General features: G+C 42.8%; 1 protein-coding gene across 2 annotated transcripts; it reads right to left on the bottom strand.

The window, feature by feature from the left end:
* Positions 1-976: 976 nt before the first annotated feature.
* Positions 977-26,073, bottom strand: ALKBH5 (alkB homolog 5, RNA demethylase). 2 transcript variants are annotated; one of them, XM_067534373.1, is made up of 5 exons: positions 25,772-26,073; positions 24,327-25,165; positions 17,004-17,084; positions 8,612-8,767; positions 977-6,301 (listed from the first exon to the last, which is right to left on the bottom strand). In XM_067534373.1, exons 2-5 carry the CDS (start codon positions 25,064-25,066, stop codon positions 6,118-6,120), a joined length of 1,161 nt encoding a protein of 386 aa, XP_067390474.1. In that variant the 5' UTR covers positions 25,067-25,165; positions 25,772-26,073; the 3' UTR covers positions 977-6,117. The 2 variants fall into 2 exon arrangements, with proteins under 2 accessions (XP_067390474.1, XP_067390475.1); XM_067534374.1 differs by lacking the exon at positions 25,772-26,073 and having other exon boundaries at positions 24,327-25,463.

Genomic DNA, 26,073 nt, shown 5'->3' with positions numbered 1-26,073 from the left:
ATTTCTTTTTCTTACCTAGTAAATCTTTGATTCGTTTACTAGAGAAATTGGCTACAGCGTTGTCTTTGGTGTGAGATCTGAGTATCCACGGACCTGTGGTGAGCGATTGGCACTATGAGGGCAGGAGTGACCTAATGTATGGTGATTTTTAGTTTTAAATAACCTTGCATCACAAAGTCCCGCTTGTCTGAAGGGACAAGAAGGGCTGGAGAGCTAAGGGGACTATCTGTTGTTCAATGGAAAAACATTTATTACTGGTTTGGTGAACTCTAATAGAATATGCTACCAGTTTTGGGTGCCTGCCTTGTTTGACAGTCTGACCTGAGAAGGACACACACATCTGTGATCCACTCTAAACAGCACAACCGATGCCCCTGGACCTTGTCCTTCCCTTTTCCTGCAGGCTTGCATGATCTTTTAGGCCTCTTGCATTTCAGAAGTGCTCCACCCATCTCCCCTCCCCCCTTCTTCTTGGCTTCGACTTTACCTTATGGGATATCACTAGAGAATGGAAACACTCTTCCCAGCAATTTGATTTTCGGCTGTGATATATTCTATCCAAAAGACGTGACCAAGTCCCCTTGTGACAACACACACCAGTAGTGTACAATGGGGTAGGGGAAAATGATTCATGCAGACCAAAAAGCCTTTCCAACTCTAGATTCTAGCACAGCACAAGACGGGATAAATACTTCTTTGCACTTACGCTGCTTTTCACCTAGAAACTAACCTTTTGTAGAGGTGTTCAGTAACATCCCCGCCTTTCTTCTTCCCCACATATGGGAATGTGAAGCACAGGGACTAAGGGCCCAATATTCAGAAGTGTTGAGTCCCAGCAACTTCAGCTGAAGAGCTTCATTTGTTCCATTAGGATCCCTGAAGCAGTGCAAGCCCAAGCCACTTACTGTAGACGACACAGCAAGTCAGTAACCTAGTTGGGATCCCACCTCCTCCCAAAAAATCCCACACAATCAAGTGATGCTTTCTGCTTTTATTCAATTAAATGCAGCATTCTATACAAGAAAAAAAATGAAATTCATGAAATTCCAAACCCTTGACAGTGAAGAACTAAATTCTTCCTAAGAATCAACCAGAATTAAAAGATTCCCCCCATTGTACTGTACATAAAATAATCTCTTCCCCATTTACAGCGTTCCACACAGCACTTTTTTGTATTTCAAACTTCAGAACTGTACAACTTTGTTACAAACCACGCTTTCCTATGAAAAACTTATTACAGGAAAAAATATTGCCACTTTTTTTTTTTTTCATTTGTAACAAAAAGTTAGAATCTTTTAAAAAACAAAATGTAAGTCAGCCAGAACTCTGTTAAGAGCGTGAGTGTGGGGTGGGGGGAAGAAAATGGGGGAAGGGATACTATGGTGCTTGTCAGAGCATCAGATTAGCATTCCCTTTGTCTCAAAAAGGGAAACTGCATTTGGCATATAAAACTACTGATCACTAGAGGTGGGCCCAAGCCACAGGGTTCGGGTCCAGCTTTGAACTTCCCTCAAATTTCAGGGCTGTTGGATCTGGGGGTTTTGGTTTAGACCCATCTCCAGTGAGCATTGCTATCAAAACCTCATACCAACATTAAAACTGAAGAAATGAGAGCTCTGCCCCTTCCCCCTTTCCCTGCACAGGAACCCTGAAAGAGAGTGTGAGAACTTGGAGAAAAAAGTTTACGCCTGCATGTGTGTGTGTGAGAGAGAGAGAGAGAGAGAGAGAGAGAGAGAGAGAGACTGTGTGTGTCACAATTTGTTACAGCAGAAGCTACCTGGACGAATAATTCAGAAGTGTGCATGTCAGTTGCTGAAATATCAACTCACAGTCTACTCTCCAAGCTTCAAGATGAACCACGCCTTTGGATTACAGCTCATGTGTGTTGCAACTCAATTTACTTACAACAGCTGGATGACAATTTAGCAGGTGGTAAAAGCCAGATGTGGCCACCAACATCTTTCCTATCCATGTGTCATTTACCTAGAGGCTGTTAAATGGAACTGCTGAGGTTGTCAGATGCTTAAGAAGCAAAGCGATGTTCTGCCTACAGCATCAAACTTAAGAAGGAAGCTAAAGAAGTCCCTGTACTAAACACTTTCCTTCTGTCACTAGCAAACAACCTTTTCGCTCTCTTCCTATGGGCACACCAGGCCCATGCAATGAAAGTTTTGATACTAATCACTAGACATTCATTTCAGCTACATGTAGCAAAAATACAAATTCCTCCCCAGTCTTTGTTTTCAGAGAAGCAGAAAGCATCCACTTCCTTAGCTAAGAAAAATACTGACATGGACTAGGTTTGGGGTTTTGTTTGGGTTTTTTTTTTTTTTTTTGTAATTTTACAGTGTCTCTGATTTAGGTGATAGTTTAATGAATTATGCATACTACACGCTTCAGATTTACAGAGGCGAATTTGGACCACATCACTGTACCACACCAGGAACGATTTTAAAGCCAAGTTGGTCAAATCTGTGAATAAGGCCTTATTAGAAGCCACCTGCTTTATTTCTGAGCATCTGGTAATGACCCAAGTTCCACCCTTTTCCCCCTCAGGAGATAGAAAGAGGTGGGACTGGGGTGGCCAGAGTTGCTAGAACTCACCTAACATCTGGACATTCTCTATGCTAGGAGAGTGCACACAAGTCTGATCTGGGACTTTCAAGCAGCCCCACAGGCTACCGCGAGCCAGCTACAGAATACATGCGGGTTTCATTAACGTCTTGAGCCATTGTTCCGTCAGATAAAGAACAGTAGGTTCTCTAGACATCTAGATCTGTGTGAAAATGTAAATTTTTTTTTTTTTTTTTATTAAAATCAAGGCTTCACTTTGATGTCGATCAGTGCAAAAAGTTAAAAAGCATGTATCTACACATGTACATACGTGTGTCTATATAAAATATCTGTACACCTGGGGAGGATGATCTGCCAACACACAGGGTGACATCTGCTCTAAAGAGAAAGATGCCTAGAGTCCAATCAGTTGTGCCCCCATCTCTCCATGCATCCATGTGGCAGTCAGTCAGTTTAAAAAACAAAAACGAAAAACACAAACTCATAACCCGAAAAGGCTTTCCTGGCCACCCAAGCAAAAGCTGTATAACTAAACAAATGGCAACGATGGAAAACAGGAAAAAGTTGCACTGAAGAATATAAAAATAAATCAGATGTAAAAGGTACCTTTGTCTACACGGACGTTAAGAGAGACACCTCCATACATAATGCATTAGTTGGTCTTGAGCTCCTTTATGGAGACGAAGCCATACACCTCATCCCAGCCTATGTCACCCAACAAATCTGGCTCCATCACGTGTTGATCTGGGAGCCACTAATACCACATCACAAAAGAGGCACAATTGCAACCAACTTCATTTTAAGTTGAGGAACCAGAGTACAGTATCCTGACTGCAGAGGTAGACTTAACGTAGCCTGTTTAGGATGAGGATGCTCTGCATAACGCAAGAGAACTTTCAAAGGAAAGAGGAAATAAACACAGAACATTATGGTTTCTGCTATTTATCCAGCCAGAGCAATGTTTAAGCAAATCAATGCTACTTTTTAGAAAATTCATGTACTCAGCGCAGTACCCTAGAAGTGCACAGGGAATTTTAGCAGCCTTTAAATTGTGAATCCAAAAAAGTGTTCTAATTAAAAACAGGTGTTCCTCAGCCTCCTGCTAGGAAACACCATCTTAAACAGTGAAATTCATGAGGCTAGCCATAAAAACAGGCAAAACTGCAGATCCAGTATCCATGCTAGTTTAACAACAGGAGAAACCTAAAAGGGAAGAGTTATTCCCTTCTGATTGTTAAACTGTCTTGGAGCTGGAGTACTCCTCTCTTCAACAAGCTAGGAGGCAGAGAAATAGCAGTTCTAATTTAACATTTTATTTTCAAATGCAATTTATATTTTAAAGACAGCCCGAAAGATGAATTTTCAGAGCTCTGTGCAGAAGAGGTGGGGCTTTCTTTTAAAGGGCTGGCAAATGATTATTCTCATAACTTCGAGTAATGCCAACAGGAGTTGTTAACCAGAAAAAAAGCCACACAAAAACACAAGCCAAGGATAATCTTTGAAAGGCTTAATCTAGTAATCTTTATGCAGATAAAATGTCTACTGAAGTCAGTAGTAATTTTGTTTGCATTACAACCAATGGTGGATCTAGACTTAAACTCAACATTCAAGCGGAACCACCTATAAATTTGGAGAACCACCACACCTGAACCAGGTGGTTAGTAAACGTGCTAAATTTCCAACAAACAACACATGAGGGAACAATGCTTGGTTTCTGGACTGAAGACTCCTCATGACAGCATCAGACATGTTTCAAAATATATTAAATCTTTTTATTGTAAAGTACATGGACCATAACTAGTGTTGAAGACAATGCCAAGGAAAAACTACAAAAATGTTTAGGGAAGGCAAAACTGAAAAAAGAAAACCTTTTAAAAATAAGACTAATCTTTGCAACTGCTGACATTTGGATTCAAGGAATCAAATTGAGTTTTAATTTGTACAATTTTTATTTATTAAAATTAGGGTACTAAATAGGTTATCAGACCCCAAACTTTGACAACTCATTGAGGTTTCAAGCCAGGATAACGTAGGCTGAATGGTGGAAAAACTATCAGAAAAACATGGGAGAGCTTAGATATTCTAATATTAACGCCTTGGTTCCAGGAATCTTATTCTCAGCACTCTAAGTAGTTGGCCAAGAGGCTCACTGCACCAGGAATTCCTATCGGCTCCCAGTAGATAGAAGAGGGACATAGACCAGTTGTGATACTGGGGTGACAATATCACATACTCCTGCTACTCATCAGCACATCTTTGTGGCTGAGAAGTTGGACAGATTCTTCAAGCTGTTGCAATGCTCTGAAGCATCCTCAGATAGGGTACTCCAGAGATAACGCAGTCTGGATCCTTATCCAAGGCGGGAGAGATCCACTTCCACCAAGATGCCAGGCAGCACAACGACAGCTCTTTCCAGGGTGTTTCCAAGTCACGTTCCCTCAAAAGTGTAATGTGCTAAGCTCTACTCATTGTTCTGGCTATTCTTCCAGCTTTGGGGAAGGAAAAAGCATGTATCCATCACATGTGCACAAATCATTTTCATACTCAAAAAGCCTAGGGAAACAATAAGGATCTCAGTCCCTTAGCCTGCCAGGCCTCAGTGCCAACTAAGACACTTACACAATGTTTAGTATCCAGAGATTTAAAACAAAATAAAAAGTCCAAACACAATACACCTCTGAAAAACCGTAATTATGCCGTTGGAGAGAAAGGTTAAGCGGATGGCGCAACTTCAAGTCCAACACATTCCTCCCTCCTTCAAAAAAGGCTATTCTCTGCTTGATGAGCCCCTCAGAACCAATGCGGACGTGAGCAAGAGCTTCTATGTGCCCTTCACAGAGAGAATACACCCTTGAGTTAGCAGTGCAGAAAACAAGATGCTTGCAAGCCCAAACTAGTTGGGGGAGGGGTGGAGGAAAGCATAATGCATTAAAAACGGTTACTAAAGTGCAACAAATATCCTAAACGCTTTGTAATCGATTGCAATACGAGGTGCCTGCAAAGCTTAAAACTTCCAGTTGCTGCAGGGCACTTTTTTTTTTTTTAAACCAAACTATGTAATAGCAGACGTAAGAATTTAGGAGCCCTTTGGTGTAGCATGGAGTATGAGGCCGCTACAAAGAGTTTCAACTCTTGGGGTCAAACAAGATATTTAGAACATTTTAAAAGAAACTTAAACTTAAAGCAAAGGAAAAATTAATTTCTTAAATCGTCAGTAATGAAAGCTAACTTTTTGGTGTTTTCAAAAATACAGAACAGGCAACCTGGCACAACTTTAACATTGTCCACTTCAGGAGGGAGGAGATGCCTATTTGACCCATTGCTTTGGAAACGGCAGGTGACACCTGACACATTCCATCAATATTTACGCCTCAGTATTACTCCATTCATAAAAACAAATAGCCAGTTCCCTCCCAATTATTCTTCAGCCTGAAAGGAAAAAAAAACCTGAAGCTAGATGAGAAAAAGCCAGGGGAAAGGAGAGAAGTTTTCATAGACTGGAGGCCAATCTCTTCAGCTTCGAGACTCTTGAATGCTCATGCCTCAATGTCGCCTCATTTTAACTTTCCGGGCTGGACTTCCATCCTCCTCCTCTTCGTCATAGTCCTCTGTATACTCGTAAGACCTACGCCAATAGTTCTCAGAGCTGAAGTTGCTCCGTCTCCTATGTTTTGGTAAGAGAACTGAACGCCTGTTCTCTTCCTTATCCATTTCTAAAATCCGCGGCCTAAGGAGAGAGAGAGAAAAAAAAAAAGAGAAACATTGGGAGAAAAGACACTCAATTTTGAATTTAAGAGAGGTTTCAGACTAGCTATGCTGTTTAAGCGACAATTGCTTAAATATTTTGACCAAACGGACCACTTAGAGCAAGATTCTCCTGTCAGGTCCACATGGCAGATCTGACTTCCAACACCATCATGTCACAACACTGCAATATTCCCACAAGTATGGAATTCCAGTGGAGTACAACATAGGAAAAGCAGAATATAAAGTCATATGAATGCCGACAGGAGGATTTTGCCTGTAGTGATACAGTTTGTTCTGCATCAACATCACAAGTGATTAAAAGGCTCTTTATTTACTCGTCCTACACTGAAGCTGTAAAGCTACAAGAGAAACTACCAAACTATGCAACTACTGTGTTATCCCTGCCTAACTGCAGCTGACTGTACCAAATATTACCCTACTGATGGAAGATTCCTGCTGTGATAAGCACAGGTAAAGAATGACTGCATTAAAGGCATGGTCTCTTTCAAGTCAATGGGATTTTTGCCACTGTTTTTAAAGGGAGCAGGACTCCATATTCCTTTGCTCTTTTAGGAGTGTTATTTTAACAGTAACAGTTCCATGAGGTTGGTTTTTTTTGGGTAAGGTTTCGTGATCTCACTCCCCCGCTTGCTGCTGAAGCATCATACTGGCTGAAGCATCGGATACTGGCCACTGTCAATGGCAAAATACTAGACTACACCAACCAATGATCTGATCCAGAACAGCAACAGCTATTGCCCCCACAACAATTGCATCATGTTGACATCCAAGGTTTATGCATGTACTATACTAGAGTCTTTTAAGCTGCGTAAGGGGAAGAACCATATGATTTTAGGAGACCCAAGCAGTTTTGGACATAAGTAGGTTACAGAGTGAGAACATAACCCTCAGGTTAAGGAGAAACATAAATCCCTGCAACCTATGTTGTACTGACACAGACTCTTGTGGTTCTATAAACTGTTTTTTCCTGTATGATTAATTGTGTTTATGCTGTATATTTACTCAACACTAGTTTGCAATATGTTTAAATCTAAATATTACATTTGTATATGTGGTTCTCTTCTTGTATTATGGTCATATAATTAGTCTGGAGCTCAAGGGGGATGTTACACAAATAAGACTCCCCTAAATTGACTGGCTGCAACATGGGCTGGAACTTGATGTAGTCAAGCCAAGAAACCAAGTCAATCTTTTGGTTTTACATGATATTGAGAAGAAGTCCTGACCCTTGCTAAGGCCCAGAGACACCTCTGGGTACCAGGAATACTAGTTAGACTTTACACTGGACAGCTGGCTTTGAACGATCATGATTCTGCACCACCACATTTTTTTTTCCTATAATAAAAGAGTTATCACTCCTGATTAGAAGCCATTATATAGGCAGTCACAGGTGAAATTTCTTTATGGATAGGATTCCATAAGCACACTCTAAAGACTGGATTAACTTCTGGAACTGCTAGACAAACTGGACCATTTCCAGGAAGATGTCAGTGTCCAAATCCCTCTTGAAACCAAATCCTGCAATCCTTGTATATAGAGTTCACCAAGAGTTTGGGTATGCAAAGAATGCAGGATTGGGACCCAAGCAGGTATGAAAAACATCATACAGAGCCACTCACTCTTCCCTATTAGTGAAAGTTTTTATCCTTTGAAAAAAGTAGTGGTTTCATTTGATATAATCATGGCACAGGTTGCTTGGCAATAAAGGTCAAAATTAGCTACAGGGAAAACTATTGTTCTGAATGACTGCACTAGCAAGAGCTAGCTGAATCTATTGCTTTTCAATCCTGCCAATCATTTGACAAGAAAAACAAACATCTTAAAATCCAAGCTTAGCTTTACATTCACAGGTCAGGCACTTTAATCAAAAAAAAAAAAAAAAAAAAAAAAAAAAAAAGCCATTTTGATTAAACAGGCCTATACTTCCTATGAAATTTGTGTGAAGCAGGACTGAGGCAGAAACTCTAGGAAAAAGCATTGATGGGAAAGAAAACTTGAGCTGAACTTTAAGGCAAAAAAACCCCCAAAAAGCCAAACAAAATAGGATATACCAAGTTTAGTTGTTACACAATAGCATTATAAGAATGATGCTGTATTATCTTTGCAAGAATCACACCAAGGCCTATGAAATGAGTTGTTCTAGCAACTGTGATTACTATGGGTGCGTGGCGTTTACCATTGTTTTGTCCCATGCCATGAAACTTTGTAGTTCACACTGTGACCAGAAGCACTCTAGCTATACCACTACTTTAACGAACTCTCATCCTACCTGTGAGCAGCATCAGGGTCTGCTTTGCGATGGGACCGCTTTGGTTTCAGGATCTGGTCCCTGTTGCTTCCTGATAGACGGTCGGAGGTGTAACCTGGTGTCAACACAGAGCTACTCAGCGATTTTGTTTCCAATCGAGGAGCATCTAGTCTTGTTCTGTGAATATTAAAAGACAAATGTTTCCAATGAGTCTTTGGGGGAAGTGGTGATTCATCGAAGTAGCTATTCTATCTAGTCAAACTGAAGTAGAGCCCCTGAGTTGGAGCATGCAGCTCAGTAAGGGTTAAGTGACAAGCAAGGCAAAGTACCACAGGGCAAAAACTGCCATCCTCCTTTAAAATTCCCACTTCCCTAGTCAGAAAAGTTTGCCATGGGATCTAGCACACCAATCTTACCTACTGGCCTATCGTAACTCAACTATTAACTCTGAGGGTTAATGATTGTTCAGCCGCTTAAAACCCTGGATAAAGTATCTAGAAGTGATGCAGCAGAATTCCAATCTCTGATTCATATTGCAGAGCCTCGCTTCACTACTGCTCTCACTACATATCTAGCTCTCTCGCTGGGGTCAGGAGAGCACACCTGCACAAATCAACAGAATTTTGCTGGAGATTTTCTGACAAACTCTCAAGATTCTTCCAGATCTCCAACTGACGACTGGATGGAAGTCCAAGCAAGCAAGTTGCAACACGGTATCTCAATTCAAATATTCAAGATCTAGTCCCCACTGGAACAGAACCATGCTCATAGTTACATCAGCATGCAACAGTGGCAAGCACAGTCCTGCTAAAACAGAACAATTCTGTCCAATAGTACAGTTTGTTCAGACATAGCTGTAGCTGGCTCAGTCTGTGTGTCCAGGAAGTAAATACAGCACGCAAACACTATCCTACAATAACACAGTGGTTGCATCACTGCTATGCATAGATTCAAGCCTCTGGCTTCTGCAGCATGGTGTTTCAAACATGGAACCAAGTCCTAGCATCGAAAGGATGTAACCCCGTGGTTAGAGCAGCGCATGTTGTGGAGATGACCCCCGCATCTCCATGAAAGGAGGACGGCTGCAGAATCCTCCTGCTTCGTAATATTATTTTACGATGTTCATGTCCCATACAGGGAGGTTTGCTAAAAATCAGGTCAAGGGGCTGGGTTGTAAGAAAGGGGAAAATTGGCTTTGCAAGCTTGATTTCAACAGGGTATGGAAAAAACTCAGATAGCTTGTAACTGGAATTTAAAAGTGTTTGCAGTTGCAGAGCAAACCATCCTCTCCACCAACCCTCACCAGCTTACTCTCTTTGCTGCAGGTCCAATGTGTCGACAAATTAATAAGGCATGTCTACACAGAATGTGTGTAGGTTTGCCAAGTGCACAGTACACAAGGAGTAGTGTGCCAGACTAATAAGAGTCCAGATTAACTGCCAGTGTCCTACTGAAATTCAGATTCAATTCAACAAGTGAGAATTATGGACTAATCCTAGTTAGAACACTGCATGCAGAAATGATGGCAGGCCCTATGCTGAACCAGTTTATTGCCATCCCAACACTACTCACAAGAAGCCAAATATAACAAAGTTGTCTGCTTCTGATTAATGAATCCGTTCTCTGACAAGCATCATAAGCTGGGCAACAGAACCACAAATTTTCCTCTCACCCTACAGCATTTCACAATGGCTCTCACAAAAGTGATTTCACTAAATAGTCAACTTTGGGAGGGGGAAATAAAGCTTGTGAGGGTGTGGAATGATGCAACTTTAGGAGCTGGTTATCGCATTTAAAAAAATTTTTGCACAGAAATTGAGACATTTCCAATCATATTTAAAGTTTTAATTGGATCAAAAAAGGGCATAAAATCTTGGCTTGAGTCTGCCGAGTTTTTAGATATTTTAAAATGTAACTAGGCAGCAGATGACTGAAAAAGGAAGATACACACAGGCAAGTAAATTACACAAAGCTAAAGACATTTAACAGAGGTTCCTTCTAATGTACTCGACAGGTACAGCATGCAAGAAATGTTACAAAGAGCTTGAACTACCCTTTAGAAGTTACTTTCAAAGCCTATTTGAGCAGGTCTTACTAGGGTTGCACTAACACTGCTTATTTTCCCTGTTTTATAGTTATGCTAAAAATGTGTTTTAATTTAGGAGTTTCAGCCCCCTCAGGGCCTCCCACCTCTTAATCAGAAGATAAATTCTGGCCCGTTCTGGTGTTCTGGCAGCCCTGAGCTCTAGTACACAGGATAAATATTGTTATGTTCTAACTGCACTGTAATGTTTATGACCTACTTGGTAACCATGCTGCTTTCAAAGTGTTCCACAAAACTGATCAAACGTCCAAGCATTTCTCCAATACATATAGTTCTGTTCTACACTCGCTGCCAAATAAGATCAGAGTTTCTGGAGCTTCACACACAGAACGTATTCAGGAACAAAGACTCAAGCCCAAAAGTTTTGCCTATTGGCCCCTGCATCACATGGCTGGATATTCTAGTTCCTATCTATACTGAAGTTTAAAGCTAAGCACCCTTTGCCATAACATTTATTTGGTGAGAATCAGATTCTTTGGCTTCCCAATCAGACCCTAGAGAAAGAATGCGCTTTATGACATCGCCAGCTGCTACAGTGTCTATTATGCTAACAACAGACTACCTATAGGAAGTAGCTATTTTCCTGGTTGCATAACACACTATTTAAATCTGCCACAATCACATGATATAGGACATGATAAATTTCACTACAGCAATCTGCACTATGGGATGCAAGCGTTTACAAAGATCACTGCAGTCCTGCAGTGTATGGATGAGGACTAAGTTCAACAAGGAGCAGATGTTTTAGCACTACAATGGATATGTAGTCGTTAAAATAAGCTCTTGTTTGCAAGATCCATAGTGTACCCTTTTGCAAAGCGGTGTATGTACATTTTAAGCATCAGGGCTGCTAGGTGCTACAGACTGTGGGAAAATATTTATAGGAGGATTCTGCTCTGTGTCAAGTGAAGGATACAACAGCGTTCTTCATCACACCAGTCAACCAATCGGCTATCAACTGAGTAAAGGCAGAGAAGTTGTCATTGTGCTCTCTCCTGCACTAAACTTGAATGAGGCAGAGGGTGCAATGTTAAATACACCGGATCGTTTAAATTCATTGACTAAAAACAAGCTCCAGAGTCATTTCCAACACAGTTCTGCCAAGATATGCAAATCCCTGCTCTCCTAGGTCTTGTCTATGCTAGAAAAGTGCAGTGATTTAACTCTCTAGGTCAAATCTATTTAAACTGTAATGTAAACAAAACCCAAAAAACAAAAACAGTGTCATCCTTTGCTGACTGATTTAGCTGGGCTCTCTAGTTACTGAATTAACAAAAACATAACCAAGAGAAAAAACAGTTCAAGCATATTTATATTGTAAGTTTCTCCCACTTTAGCTAATTTAAATCTATTTTGTTAAGCCAATGCTCTTCTCTAGCACAGACAAAGCCCTAGAATACTGGGGTAGAGGGATCATCGGCCTGACCCAGTATGGCCAGTCTCAAGTCCTTAAGTCTGTAAGTCTCATTTCTCCTGCAACCCTGCCAACGCACCTCAGTCCTGATGTACAGCACCCCCTGCCTGCACCACTTCAAATATTTCAACAGCCACAGAAATTTGTGAGAGCACCTCCAGTGACCCTAGTCCAGATTTGTTCTGCTTCTGGCAGCAGCTATCCTCATCCTTACTGGTTTCCATTGCAGCTGCCTTTTGGTTCCTATCAGGATCGCTTTGCCTCGTTTATGAACACTACATAAGAATTAAACACACACAATAGCTTTTCTCTCTTTCTTTTAATCAATCTCCCTGGTCTCGGAATCTAGAAGGGGACCATTGTGATCTTGCTTTGTTAGCTGCCATTACTTCACACCTCTGCTCCACAAGCTGATTTTGCCTCACTCAGGGTTGCCACCTTTCCTGGTCTCATTTCATGGCTTCCCTCTAACCAGTATCTGAATCTTCACTTTTGCCCCGGGCTGATATAACTGGCACTGTGCCACACCTTCCATGCTGCTAGGTTTCCTCGAAACCAGCTAAGCTGCTTGAAAGCTTAGAGCATCCGGACCCAGATTTCTGACCATGTAACCTCACTCCTGCCTGGGTTGAAATTCCAGCAGTCTGCCATTTGCCTACTTCCTTCTGGAAGCCATAAGGGCTCCAAAGGGCTTTTACGTTTCGCATCAAGGGATTTCTTGACAGTGGAATTACTTGTTGTACTCCCCATAGAAAGTATGATCCAACAATGAGTTTAAAAATAAAAAAAAAATAAAAGGTTGCCATGTATGTTCAAGTTAATCAAAAGTGATATGGTTTCTGCTCCCAGGACCCACTGGAATAAGAGATACCCAAGGGGGGATGTTATAAGAATGGCCATACAAGGTCAGACCAATGATCCATCTAGCCCAGGATCCTTTCTTCCAATAGTGGCCAATCCCAGATGCCTCAGAGGGAATGAACAGAACGATTACTGAGTGATTCATCCCTTGTTATCCAGTCCCAGCTTCTGGCAGCTGGAGGTTTAAGGCTACCAGATCATGGGGTTGCATCTCTAACCACCTTGGCTAATAGCCATTGATGAACCTATCCTCCATGAACTTATCTAATTCTTCTTTCAACCCAGTTATACTCAGCCTTCACGACAGCCCCTGCCAAAGAGGTCTACAGGTTGACTGTGCATTATGTGCAGAAGTGCTTCCTTAGGTTTGTTTTAAACCTGCTGTCTATTCATTTCATTGGGTGAAAGAGTCCCATTCAATCACAGAACATAATGGCAGACAGCAAAAAATTGTCACATTTTAAAATGCTTATATATAAAAATGCTAGAAGTCTAAATACTAAGTTGGGTGAACTTGAATGCCTTGTATTAAATGAGGATATTGACAGAATAGGCATCACAGAAACTTGGTGGAATGAGGACAATCAATTGGACACAGTAATACCATGGTACAAAATATATTGAAAGGACAGAATAGGTCATACTGGTGGGAGTGGCACTACATGTGAAAAAGCATAGAGGCAAATGAAATAAAAATCTCTAATGAACCAAAACGTGCTACAGAATCTCTATGGACATAATTCCATGCTTGAATAATAAGAATATAGCAGTAGGGATATACTACCGACCACCTGACCAGAATGGTGATGACGACTGTGAAATGCTCAGGGCGATTGTAGAGGCTATGAAAATAAAAAGCTCAATAATAATGGGGGATTTCAACTATCCCCATATTGATTGGGTACATGTGACCTCAGGATGGGATGCAGAGAGTTTCTTGACACCTTAAATGACTGATTCTTGGAGCAGCAAGTCCTGGAACCCACAAGGGGAGAGGCAATTCTCGATTTAGTCTTAAGTGAGCACAGGATCTGGTCCAAGAGCTGAATACAGCTGAACAGCTTGTTAATAGTGACCATAACATCATAAAATTTAACATCCCTGTGAGGTGCGTGGGGGAGAAACACCAAAGCAACCAACCAGAGTAGCATTTAATTTCAGAAAGGAAAACTACACAAAAAGGACGAAGTTAAACAGAAATTATAAGGAGCAGGGCCAGAAGTGAAATCCCTGCAAGCTGCATGGAAACTTTTTAAAGGCACCGTAATAGAGGCTCAATTTAAATGTATATGCCAAATTAAAAAACATAATAAGAGGACAAAAAAAGTGTCACCGTGGCTAAACAAAGTAAAAGCAGCAGTCAGAGGCAAAAAGGCATCTTTTTAAAAGTGGCAGTTAAATCCTATTGAGGAAAATAGAAAGGAGCATAAACTCTGGCAAGTGAAGTGTAAAAATATAATTAGGAAGGCCAGAAAAGAATTTGAAGAACAACTAGCCAAAGACTCAAAAAATAACAGCAAAAAAGTATTTAAGTACATCAGAAGCCTGCTAAACAACCAATGGGGCCACTAGACGATCGCGATGCTAAAGGAACACTCAAGGAAGATAAGGCTATTGTGGAGAAACTAAATTAATTCTCTGCATCAGTCCTCATGGAGGAAGATGTGAGGGAGACTCCCAAACCTGAGCCATGCTTTTTAGGTGACAGATCTGAGGAACTATCCCAGACTGAGGTGTCATTTGAGGTGGTTTTGGAACAAATTGATAAATTAAACATTAATAAGTCACCAGGTCCAGATGATATTCACCAAGAGTTCTGAAGGAACTCAAATGTGAAATTGCAGATCTACTAACTGTAGTATGTAACCTATCACTTAAATCAGCTTCTGGATCAGATGGCTGGAGGATAGCTAATGTTAGGTCAATTTTTAAAGAAGGCTCCAGGGACAATCCCAGCAATTATAAGCCAATAAACCTAACTTCAGTCCCAGGCAAATTGGTCGAAACTATATTAAAGAATGGAATTATCAGCTGATGTTTTCTGAGAACTATCCACAATGACTGCAAGATCTTTCTTGAGTGGTAATAGCTAATTTAGACTCCATCATTTTGTATGTATAGTTGGGATTGTGTTTTCCAATGTGCATTACTTTGCATTTACCAACACTGAATTTCATCTGCCATTTTGTTGCCCCGTCATCCAGTTTTGTGCCATTCCTTTGTAACTCTTCACACTCAGCTTTGGACTTCACCATGTTGAGTAATTTAGTATCATCTGCAAATTTTGCCACCTCTCTGTTTACCCCCTTTTCCATATCATTTATGAGTATGCTGAACAGCACCGGTCACAGTACAGATCTGTGGGGGACCTTGCTATTTATCTCTCTCCACTGTGAAAATTAACCATTTACTCCTACCCTTTGTTTCCTGTCTTAACAAGGTTCTGATCCAGGAGAGGACCACTGAGCTGCCAGACCCGGGCCACCGCCGAACAGCTGATCGGGCAACCAGCCTGCTATAGTAGAGAGCCGGAGGGGCTGCAAGTCCCGGCAGTTCTGTTTGCCCCTCTCATCCAGGGTATTTTTAGTAAGAGTCAGGGACAGGTCGCAGCTTCTGTGAATTTTTGTTTATTGCCCACAACCTCTCTCTGACTTTTACAGAAAACACCCGTGACAGAACCTTAGCCTTAACCATGATTGCTTACTTTGGGTTACAGCATTTAGCATGGGACCTTGTCAAAGGCTCTCTGATAGTCCAAGTACACTATATCCATTGAATCATGCTTGCCCATGTGCTTGTTTGACATTCACAAAGAATTCTAATAGATCAGTGAGACACAATTTCCCTTTACAAAAGCAGTGTTGACTCTTCCCAACATATTGTGTTTATCTATGTCTGATAATTTTGTTCTTTTCTGTACTTTCAACCAATTTGCCTGATACTGGAATTTGCCTGATACTGTAATTGCCAGCATCACCTCTGAGGCCTTAAAAAAATTTTTTTTTAAAAAGAGTTACATAACACAGTTTATAGTTCTGCAATTTCATATTTGAGTTCCTCTGGAACTCTTGAATGAATACCATCTGGTTCTACTAACTTATTATGTTTTAATTTAACAATTTTTGCTAATACTTCCAACGCCTCAATCTGGGAGAGTTCCTCAAATCAGTCACCTAAAAGGAATGGCTCAGAGGTGGGAACTTCCCTCATATCCTCTGCAGTGAAGTCCAGTGCAAAGAATTCATTTGGCTTCTCTGCTGCTGAAACTTGTAAAGCTATACGGACAAACACTGGCTAGAAGAAATGCCGTAACACCATGTTATTGGGCAGATAAGATAGTGTTGTGGGGGACGATAGAGTTTACAGGGCACCATATCACATTACCAAACCCTACAGATCCATGTACAGGCCTAGTTCCGTAATCCATGCGTCTCAGACACCAGCACTTTTAGCTCCCCGTTGGAAATGAGTCATCCTCTTCCCAGAGGAAAGTAATTCCTCTGCCTTCTTATAAAAGAAAGATGCCCCACCCAGAAACTGATATGGACAGAATCCTCTTGACGGGACAATGTCAGGTAACTTTCAGTACTTAGATATCAGGTAAACCGAGGTCTTAAACTGAGGCCCAAAATTTAGGGTTTTACAAGCCTGGCTTTATTTTTATTTATTTTTTTTTTAAAAGGGCAGCCAACGAAAGCCAGCTGTCTGGATGTGACTGTACCCTCTACAGTGTTTGCAAATTCAAACGTTACAAAATATACACTGTTGCATGAGTCAGAAAATGGATCCCAGAACTCTCTGTAACCAAAATGAGGTCAGAACCAGCCAACCTTTTTTCCATATTTCAAAACAAGTGTAGAACAAAATGTGAACAAGCACCATATATAATCCAATATTTAATATTTAAAATGTTTAATAATCCCATGTTTTGTAACAAGTGATTTGCACCTGATACTGTCCCTTTAAAAGTGCTCTGAAATGATAGAATAAAGTTGACTTTTTCCTTGAACCATTCAAAATGCTTTAACACTTACTTTCTAAGGATGATGACAGCTCTCCTCTCCTTGATGTCTTGTGGTCGAATGCAGTGTGTAATTTCATCAGCTGCATATCCACTGAAAAAAACCCAAACAAAACAAGAACTATCAGCAGGCTGATAGGCAAATGACTCCCAGTCTCAGAGAATTAAGTTCTGCTACTTTCCCTAACTTTCATGGTCTTGTTCCTAAACTTCACACCGTTTTGTTTTGCAAATAAAAAATTCAAGTTATTTGCCTTATGTAATTTTTGCTTTAAAAGTTCAGGCAAGCTGAGAAACAGATGAAGACATTGATGTTTTTTTGGTCCTGGTCATTTTCTGCCACAGTGTTTAAGTACACAACAAAAGAAATTAACACCAGCCAGATTCATAAAGAAAGTGATATTTAAAGTGTGACTATGGAGGGTAAAATCAGCAGCCTTCATCTAGCAAAGTATGGTCAGGAGAATTGAGATGAGCTACATAATACCACCACTTTACAAAAAGGGATAGTCCCATGTAAAACCATCGCCATTATAACAGAGGTCAATGTGGGCGAGCTGCACAGAAGTGGCTATTAACTGAAAGTCTATTCTGCCTTTTGAGTTTCCCTTAATTGTAGCAGCTTTGGGATCACAGCTGAATTTTACCACGAGTTTCTTAGCCTGGTGAAAGGCAGGGTGGCAAGAAGGGGTCAGAGAATGAATGCCCTTGCACCAGAAAGACAAACCTTTGTTTCCCCAACAAGTTCAGATACTTCCCTGCATTCCACAGCCACTCCCTGCTCAGCTGCCCCAAGCAAGCGACACACAGACTGCCCACCTATGTAGCCGCAGAGAGATTCTACTGCTGTAGCTATCCGGGCCCAGTATGAATGAGGATTTAGCTTGACTAATTTCTGTAAACCAAGCTGATGTCCTAACAGTACATACTCTGGGTATTCAGAAGCATTTGAGACACTTGTGTTATTGGCACTATCAAGTAGTATGGCCACTCTAGAACATGGATTTATGTACTGTACTGTATTGCATAATCACCTGCAGAAGACTATTGCAATGTGGGAGACACTTTTTAATCCATTTTGTCTTTCAGACGAGTCAAAAGACCAGACTGACCTTGCACTTGCAGTGATAACACAGGAGAATTTGTAGATGCTCAAGAACTTTCAACATTCTCTTTCGAATTCTGTTCTCGTGTTTGCCTTTTCGTTGCAAAGCACAGTTTTCAGAGTACAGTCTAATCAGTAAGGTATGTAGTTTGAGGTTTCACTAGGCAGTGCCACACTTTATGTTAATATGGATTATTGCAGGCAAACAAATGGCTTTGTAAGAATTTCTGGAGATTCAACTGTTCTTATGATGTTAATTGAAGGTAAGGACCGAGCCCCACTCAGACTGGGAGGGAAGGGAACACACCATGCCAATGCTTTTCCTGCTTTGTTTCTTCTAAAGCATTTTGGAGGCACATAGAAAATCCCCTTTCCAGTCCAGAGCTCCCCATGCCCAAATGTGGCTCAAAAGGGCACTTCTTGAAAGATAAATGCCTTTCAGAATGTTCTCAAATAGATGCCAGTGGCTTTCAAGGATGCAAAGGATTTCTAAGGGGACTTGAGCATTGTCAGATCAGAGTGGGCACTACATGCTCTGAGCCAGATCCAGGGTAAAACACTACAGAATCAGTGTATCCAGGAAAAAAAAGCAGAGTCATACATTTGTGAACTTACCTCTTTAATATTATAGGCCACCCTCCCACCTCCTCTTTACACTTAAGATAGACAGATTGCACTTATGGTATAAGTGCAGCAATTTTGAGGTTGGCCAGCAAGGTTGGAGTTAATGATTTCATGCAGGATAACATGGGGGAGCTAAAATGTAACATTCTGCAGTGCATCCACATCATTCCATAATTCAGTGATTCTATAAGGGGCTTCTATTTTTATTTTCTTTTTAGAAATCTGTGCTCCCATTTTCTCCTCATTTCCCAACTGCTCACAGAGACTGGCTAGGAAGACACTGCATGCCCTTCCCAGAGGATCTCGCTAACACTAGGCTGCCTGCCTCATTGCAAAGTCACAAGTCAGCATTCTAAAAGCATGGCCTGTAGGTCACTCAAGCAGGTCTATCCAGAGAAGGATAGATGGCACAGGGCAGCCCTTCCTACATGCAGAGTTATCTAGTAGATAGGACTGTCAAAACAGAGAGATATACACCTTTCATTCCTTCCAAGATACAGCTTTTATTATTTCTAGGGCTGAGATACACTTGAATAAAACACATACTGGAAAGGAGATCAGTGTATCACAAAGACTTAAGAAGTGTTACGCAAGTGGGCTTATTATAGGGCTCTATTATGTTTCAGTATCTTTGCTTCAAACTCCAGTGAATCAATTAAGATCAGATCACCCACGTTAGCGTTCATCTTAACAGAACCCTAATGATGCCTTTAACAGAAGAGAACGAGTCAATTTCTAACCATGAACTCTCTCCTTCATAAGATATCAAACAGGCAGAATGTTCTGATTATTCACTGGGCAGGAGCCTACTTCAGAAGAATTTAATGCCAACGTGAAACTAATAGGACTCATGGCCATGGGCAGGCACCAGGTACTGATGCAAGGACCGTAAACCAAGATATTCTGCCTCCCTGCTTCAAGAGGCACATGCCAAGAAGATGGCAGCAGTAAGTTCCCAAAGCTGGTCAGCCTGAGCTCTATGCAGACTGAATCAAAAGTTAACTTTTACCATTTCAAATGCAATGCTGTGTCCCACAACAGCCCCATATTGAATAGGGAGACTTAAGAAAAAAAAGGTCATTTTCTGTTTTGCTAAAGTCAGTCAGCTACGTCCTGAGCCGCCCAACAATACGAATACTGAACCTGTAAAGCAAACATTCATTCTGCCTCACAGCATCCCTATGAGAATAGCTGGATTCTATTCCTTGTTCTTCTGTAGGCTTCCTTTGGGATTTTGGTTAAATCTCAACCTGTGTGCCTCTGTTTACCCATCTGTAAAATGGGATTATTACCTACCTCACAGGGGTGAACAGAGGCTTAATTTATTGTCTAAAGTGATTTGAAAAGCTCAGCTACACCATCTAGTATAAATAGGAGTTTCACCTTCATTTTGTAGACAGGGAAAGTGAGGCCTTGCCTGTTTAAATGAATTGCCCCATAGCCATAGAGCAGCTTGGCTGGCATTCCAGTCTCATACTTTGTCCATCAGCGTGCACATCACAGCTACTCACTCCAACACAGAATGCTCCTAATGGAGTCCCACCCACACACTGCCATTCCTTAGTCAACAGAGCTGCCGCCAAGCAATGAGGTACTGCACTCTGCAGGAGCTGAGCGTATTCCCTAGACACTGCTCCAAGTTCAACCCCCTGCTGGGAAGAGACACATGAGGCAATACTGCAAATCATTATTAGGACACTGGACAAGGTGCATTTGAAGATGTCCAAGTATGCTGGTAATTTCAAAGGCTTTGCATGTTACCCCATCACCATAAAATATCTATAGATTTCAAGTCAGTGACCACTGGGCTTAAGGCCTCAGCCTACTTTCAGTGATTATGAAGGAGCCCTCCCACACTGACTCAGCCGACTGCACTCTAACAGGTTCAAGCAGAGCTTGAAAACTCCACATGCCTATTCGCCACTGGCAAGCATGAAGTTTCCTCTGATAAGCAATGGGACCTACACCAATTTTTGAAGTTTAAGCTCTCTTTTTAAAATAAAAGTTTCGAGCCTGAACAGTTATGCAGGAATTCTTACAACTACAAAGGAAAGCAGGTTCATCCTGAGTCAGCAGCCAGCTCTAGTGCCTCTGCTATTGTTCAGAGCCTGGCCCAGCTAACATCTTGTCAGTTTCAGAACTGGTCAGCAAGAAGCGGAGTACAGATTCCTTTAAAAAGGAAAGGCTCTTATGGCTGCATCAGCAGGCAACAGCATCACTTGCACAACCCTAGCCTACAAGGAGTGGCACTGAAATGAAAGGTAGTAAAGATACATGGTATTTACATCCAGCTTGATTTAGACTTCCTCATGGAAAAAGAAATTCAGCAAAGTCCACTCATTTGAGCATTTTTTCTAGGTTTTGGGACAGCATGGTCCAGCAGATAAGGGGCATGCAGAACGGGGGGCCAACTTCCACTCCCAGTTTTTCCTCTGAATTGATACAGGACATTGGGGAAGCTGACCTCTTAAATCTCTCTCCCTATCTCACATCTGAAAAAGCAAGGATAACATCTCTCACCATCTTTTTCATAGATCTCAAAGTGCTATCTTCATTCATTCCTCTTTAATCAGGAATCAAAGAAAATATCCACAAGGAACACTACATAGAGGGAAGGTCTCTGTCTGGCACATTACTTGGCCTTAATTTTCTTTGCTGTAAGCCTTAGAGCCTGAAAACAATAGCACAGCTAAAACAGAATTTGTTCCACTTCCAAAACTATTCCACATCCAAAAGCTAATTTGTTTTATCCCACTGTATATTTTCTTACTATATAATTGCAGATCTGGAAGTGCATTAAGCACACTGTAAAAACAAACATTACATCTTGCTTTACTGTTAAAGAGGACATAAAAGTTCAGATTACTATGTAGCTTTTATGCCTAGTGTCCTTTATATATGGTGCCACAAGGTATTTTACTGAGTCAGTTGAAAGTTAGAGAGCAAAGAGGTTTAAAGTTGACCTGTTTAAACAAGAAATTAAGTACCATAATAGGCTGGAGGGAGGGATAGGAGGTAGCAATAAGTGATCCTTTCCCCGCCTCACAAAAACAAACAAAAAACAAACAAAAACAACCCTCTAAAAACTCTACAGTGGAGAGTGACAGAATATTTAGGCCCAAGGAGCAGAATGAGAGGAGGGGGGAAATAGGTGGCTACAAGATCAGAGAATGAAACAACTTAACAGGGAGCTTTGAAAACCAAGAAGGCAGCTGCAAATGGACTATTGATATTAGTAGGGACACAGCAAAAGTGACATGCGGAGAGACAAAGGAGGTGGGAAAATGGGTTAAATAGGGAGAGATTCAACTTCTTTTCCCTAGACCCTTTGTTGGTTCCCACACAGATGTAACATATACAGCAAAAGAAATGCTGCTACACTGGCTTCCCAGGAATACAGTCCTGCTAAGAGCAGCCACTGACCCAATAATACTTGAGTCACACAGACACTACAAGCATGCTATTTCTATCTACGCAGTTTCCTTATTTTCAGAATAACTGCCTTCACAAACTGTTTCCTTGGATTTCCCCCCCCCCCAAAAGTTTAGAAAACTGACTCTTCAATGTGACTGAGAGGGTTGGATCTCAGGCACATTCAGCAGGATCTAGGAGACTTGTTGCAATTCATGTTCATTCCCTCTCTAACCCGGCAACTTGAATAAGTCATTACAACTTTGATCCAGCCTGGATCACAATATCACAGACCAATCCCTCTGGCAGAATATCCTGTAAGTGCTAAATACTTATTAACCGCTGCATTTAAATTGAAATAATCCCCATTTTAAAATATATTATTTACCGGAAACTGTAACCTCTCATATTGGATTAAGTGAATGAATTCCAGCAATGGGTCAGCAACAAAAAACACTCAAAGTGCTATTCAGAAACCTTTCGTTTTAGTTCTACGCTTGTCTCACCCACTGAAGTTATTTGCCAATTCAGAATTGACCTCTTCCAATATGAAACAATGAAAGTTTTTCCATTAACTTAATTGGGAGCAGGAACAGGCCCATATTCTTTCCTTTTACACTGGTCCAGCTAGAATGCTTTGCAGCAATGTAAGATTTACTATCCCAGATCAAACCGATGGTCCATCAATGCTGGTTATCCTGTCTCTGTCAGTCTCTAGAACCTGACCTCAAGCCAATATTCACCACTGGAATAAGCAGGTAGAATTTTGTTAGCTTTCAGGGAGCTGTTTCATTTACATGTCCATTTTTTATCCCCACATTCCCAGCAATCTGAATGTCACCTAACATAAGGGGGGCTGGGGTAGATTATTTAATGTTTGTGCAGCATTTTAGAGATAAAAAGCCATGTGAGTGCTAAGTATCTGTTATTAATGCACTTGGTCAACTGTACAATGCTGTATGTACAAGAAGGGGAAAATTCCTTCTTGACCCCTGCAGCAACCATTTTACAAGCCAAAGCATGAGATTGTGTTACCCACAAACTGTCTTGCTACTAGCACGCACATTTACCAGCTCAGACAATAAAATAGCTAAAATACTTCCCCTTTGGCAATGTTGAAAAAGTTGAAACTGTTGAAAAGGTATTTGACTATTCCTGTCAAAAAATTCTGCAGGACTGCCTTTAGCTTCAGGACTATAAATGTTGATCATAAAATTATGTAGTCCCAGCATCGGATTTCCTCCATCCTGTGATATCTAGAAGCCCACCTGCTGCACAAGGCCATATGCACCAATCCCCACATGCAACTTAACTGCCTGTTACCTGTGCCTATCTCAACAGCCCATATGCAGTTGGAGAGGCAGCAGGACACAGAGGACAAAGGGATTAGAAGGTAGGCACTTCCAAGTCCCAATCCTGGCCTTCCAGGGACTTGCTACATGACCTTGGGCAGGTCATTTGACTTGTATGGCTATTTTCCCATCTGTAAAAATGGGAAAAAACCTTACTTTACCTACCACACAGGGCTGCTGTGCAGTTTGTACACTGCTTTGAAGCTATGAAAGGTACACAATGATCTGCACATACAGATTATCTTTCACAGGGGATCTCAGTGCGTTCTACAAAAAGGCAGCTAAGATTTAAAATCTCCACTTTACAGCCAGAGAAAAATGAGGCCAGGAACATCACCTCTCTCTGTTTACAGTCACACAGGAAGTCAGTGACCCAGCTAAGAATAGAACCCAGGAGTCCTAACTCCTAACTCAGCTGCTCTATAACAGACAAACACTATTGGGTAGGGGCTCCATTTTATGCCTCACGGTGTATTCTAGCCGTAGACAGGAGTGGATTAAAGTTAAACAGAGCTTCAATCCACCAACGACCCATACGCAGACAGCTATTCTCCTTTAGACCCCTGCCGATCGGCTTGTCTTCTTCCCAAGTGAGGCAGCCCAGCTGCGTCACTGCCTGCTACCCTAGCTGAATCACTGCTCCAGCCAGACCCCACTGATCGGTCCCAAGGTTCCCTGCTTAATCCTCCTACTTGGTCAGTGGAAAGCCCATGTAACTGCTATGCTGTATAAACAATTCAGGCATGTTTTTGCGGATGTTTGCTTACATAACTTGAGATCAATACTAAACTACTAAGGAGTCTCAGTTTTGTTGCTGAAACTCAAAGGCCTTCCACTTAGTTACCTTAGCACAGTGACACTCCCTCTCCTCACTGGCAGGAACAAGACAGGTTCGGAGACTCTGATGGGCTTGAACTGGAACTTACAGCCAAAGCAGAGCGCAGAGTCGCTGAAGAAAGACACAGAGACGATGGGCCTCTCAAAGATGTGGATAGGGTCCACATGGGAGACAATGCAGCCACCAGGCTGGTAGTCGTTGATCACAGCACTGTTCACGAAGCCTTCAGGGATCACCCTGTGCTCTACGAGCTTCTGGATCACCAGGTCATGCACCCACTCAGGGATGGCATCCACCTCCCCCCGGGGGTACAGCCTTTCCTGACCAGGGCCTCGCCTCTGCAGCTGGGACCCATATGTGTAGCCCTCCCCAAAGAAATACTTATTCCGAAGAGGTGCCCTGTCCACCGTATGCTCTTTGTAGAGGCCCTTCTCAGCTCTAGATACCACATCCTCGATCCGGGCTTCAATCTTGGCACACTCATCCGGGCTGAAGAGACGAAGCTGCCGGATGCCACTTTTGACTTTCCGGGCTTCCTCCTCCTGCTGCTGCTGCTGCTCCTCGTAGTCACTGGGCTCAGAGTCAGAGTCCTCATGGTACTTGCGTTTGCGTTCCGCAGCAGCACCCCCCACTCCCCCAAAGGGGGACTCTATGGGATCCCGCAGGCTGCTGCCTTTGTAGTTCTCCCGATAAGGCATCATGGACTTCAGCTTCTCTCGCAGGTCTGTGTAGCCACTCCCCGCCATGGTGCGTCTGCAACCCACCTCCTCTATTGATCTCCTCGGTGCACGACTCTTTGGGCTAGAGAGTGGGAAGCGCGGCTGCTATTCATGGCATCCACCGTCCTGCTGGGATAGTTCCAAAAGGAAGGAGACACGGGGTGCAGATTCTAGAGTCAAGCTTCCACACACAGGGCACCCCCCCAACTCTATCCTTCGGTGGGGGGTAGGAACCTTTGATGCAGGCAGCGCTCGGCTCCACTCTTCCACCGGGCCCCTACCTTGGAGGGGAGAGGGACGTGCTCTGCTCCAAAACAGGAACTTCCCCCCTTTCTTGGGGGCAGTTAATACAAGAGACGTAGCTTGTGCTTCCAGGGGTGCCCCCTCTCTCCTTGCTGACTGGCACGTGTGTGTGTGTGTGGGGGGGGGGGGGGGGGGGGGGGGGGGGGGGGGGGGGGGGGGGGGGGGGTTAATAAGCTCACCTCCGTCTACGGGAAGAGGCTCTTCTCTGGCTACTGCGTAGGTAACGAGGGAAGGGGGAGGCAGGCAAGCCGGGGCCAAGCCTCCCCTCTTCCTTCCCAGGGCGGGGGGGGGGCAGCTAGCTCGGTGCACCCCGCCACTTCCTGGTTCGCAGGGGGGGCAGCTAGCTCGCCCCCCCCACACACCCTACCCCGTCTTCCCGGGGCGGGAGCGCGCAGTTTCCCCCCCGCCGCCGTTCGCTGGACAACTCACGGCCGGGCCAGCGTGGGAGCGGGGCCGCGCAGCCAGCCTCCCGCCAGGCCCAGCGCAGCCGCCTTTCGCCGCAGGGCCGGGCGAGGCCTCCGGGCCGCCCGCCCGCCGGCTGTCCGGTCCGGTCCTGTCAGCTGCTGGGCCCCAGGCTCTGCGCCGGGCGCCCGCCGCCCATGGGGCTCGTCTCCCTCCTCCTCAGGCAGTGGCGGGGCCTGGCACATGCCCAGCTGCTGCCCCGGCTCCCGGCAGCCCCCTGGCCGCCGCCTCGCTCCCCATCGCAGCAGCAGGAGGTGGGGGAGGGGGGA

This window comes from Emydura macquarii, unplaced genomic scaffold (genome assembly GCF_026122565.2).
Source record: "Emydura macquarii macquarii isolate MOO-44397 ecotype Brisbane River unplaced genomic scaffold, CSIRO-AGI_Emac_v2 contig_3390, whole genome shotgun sequence".
NCBI lineage: Eukaryota > Metazoa > Chordata > Testudines > Chelidae > Emydura > Emydura macquarii.
This window is presented reverse-complemented; position numbering and strand designations above follow the sequence as displayed.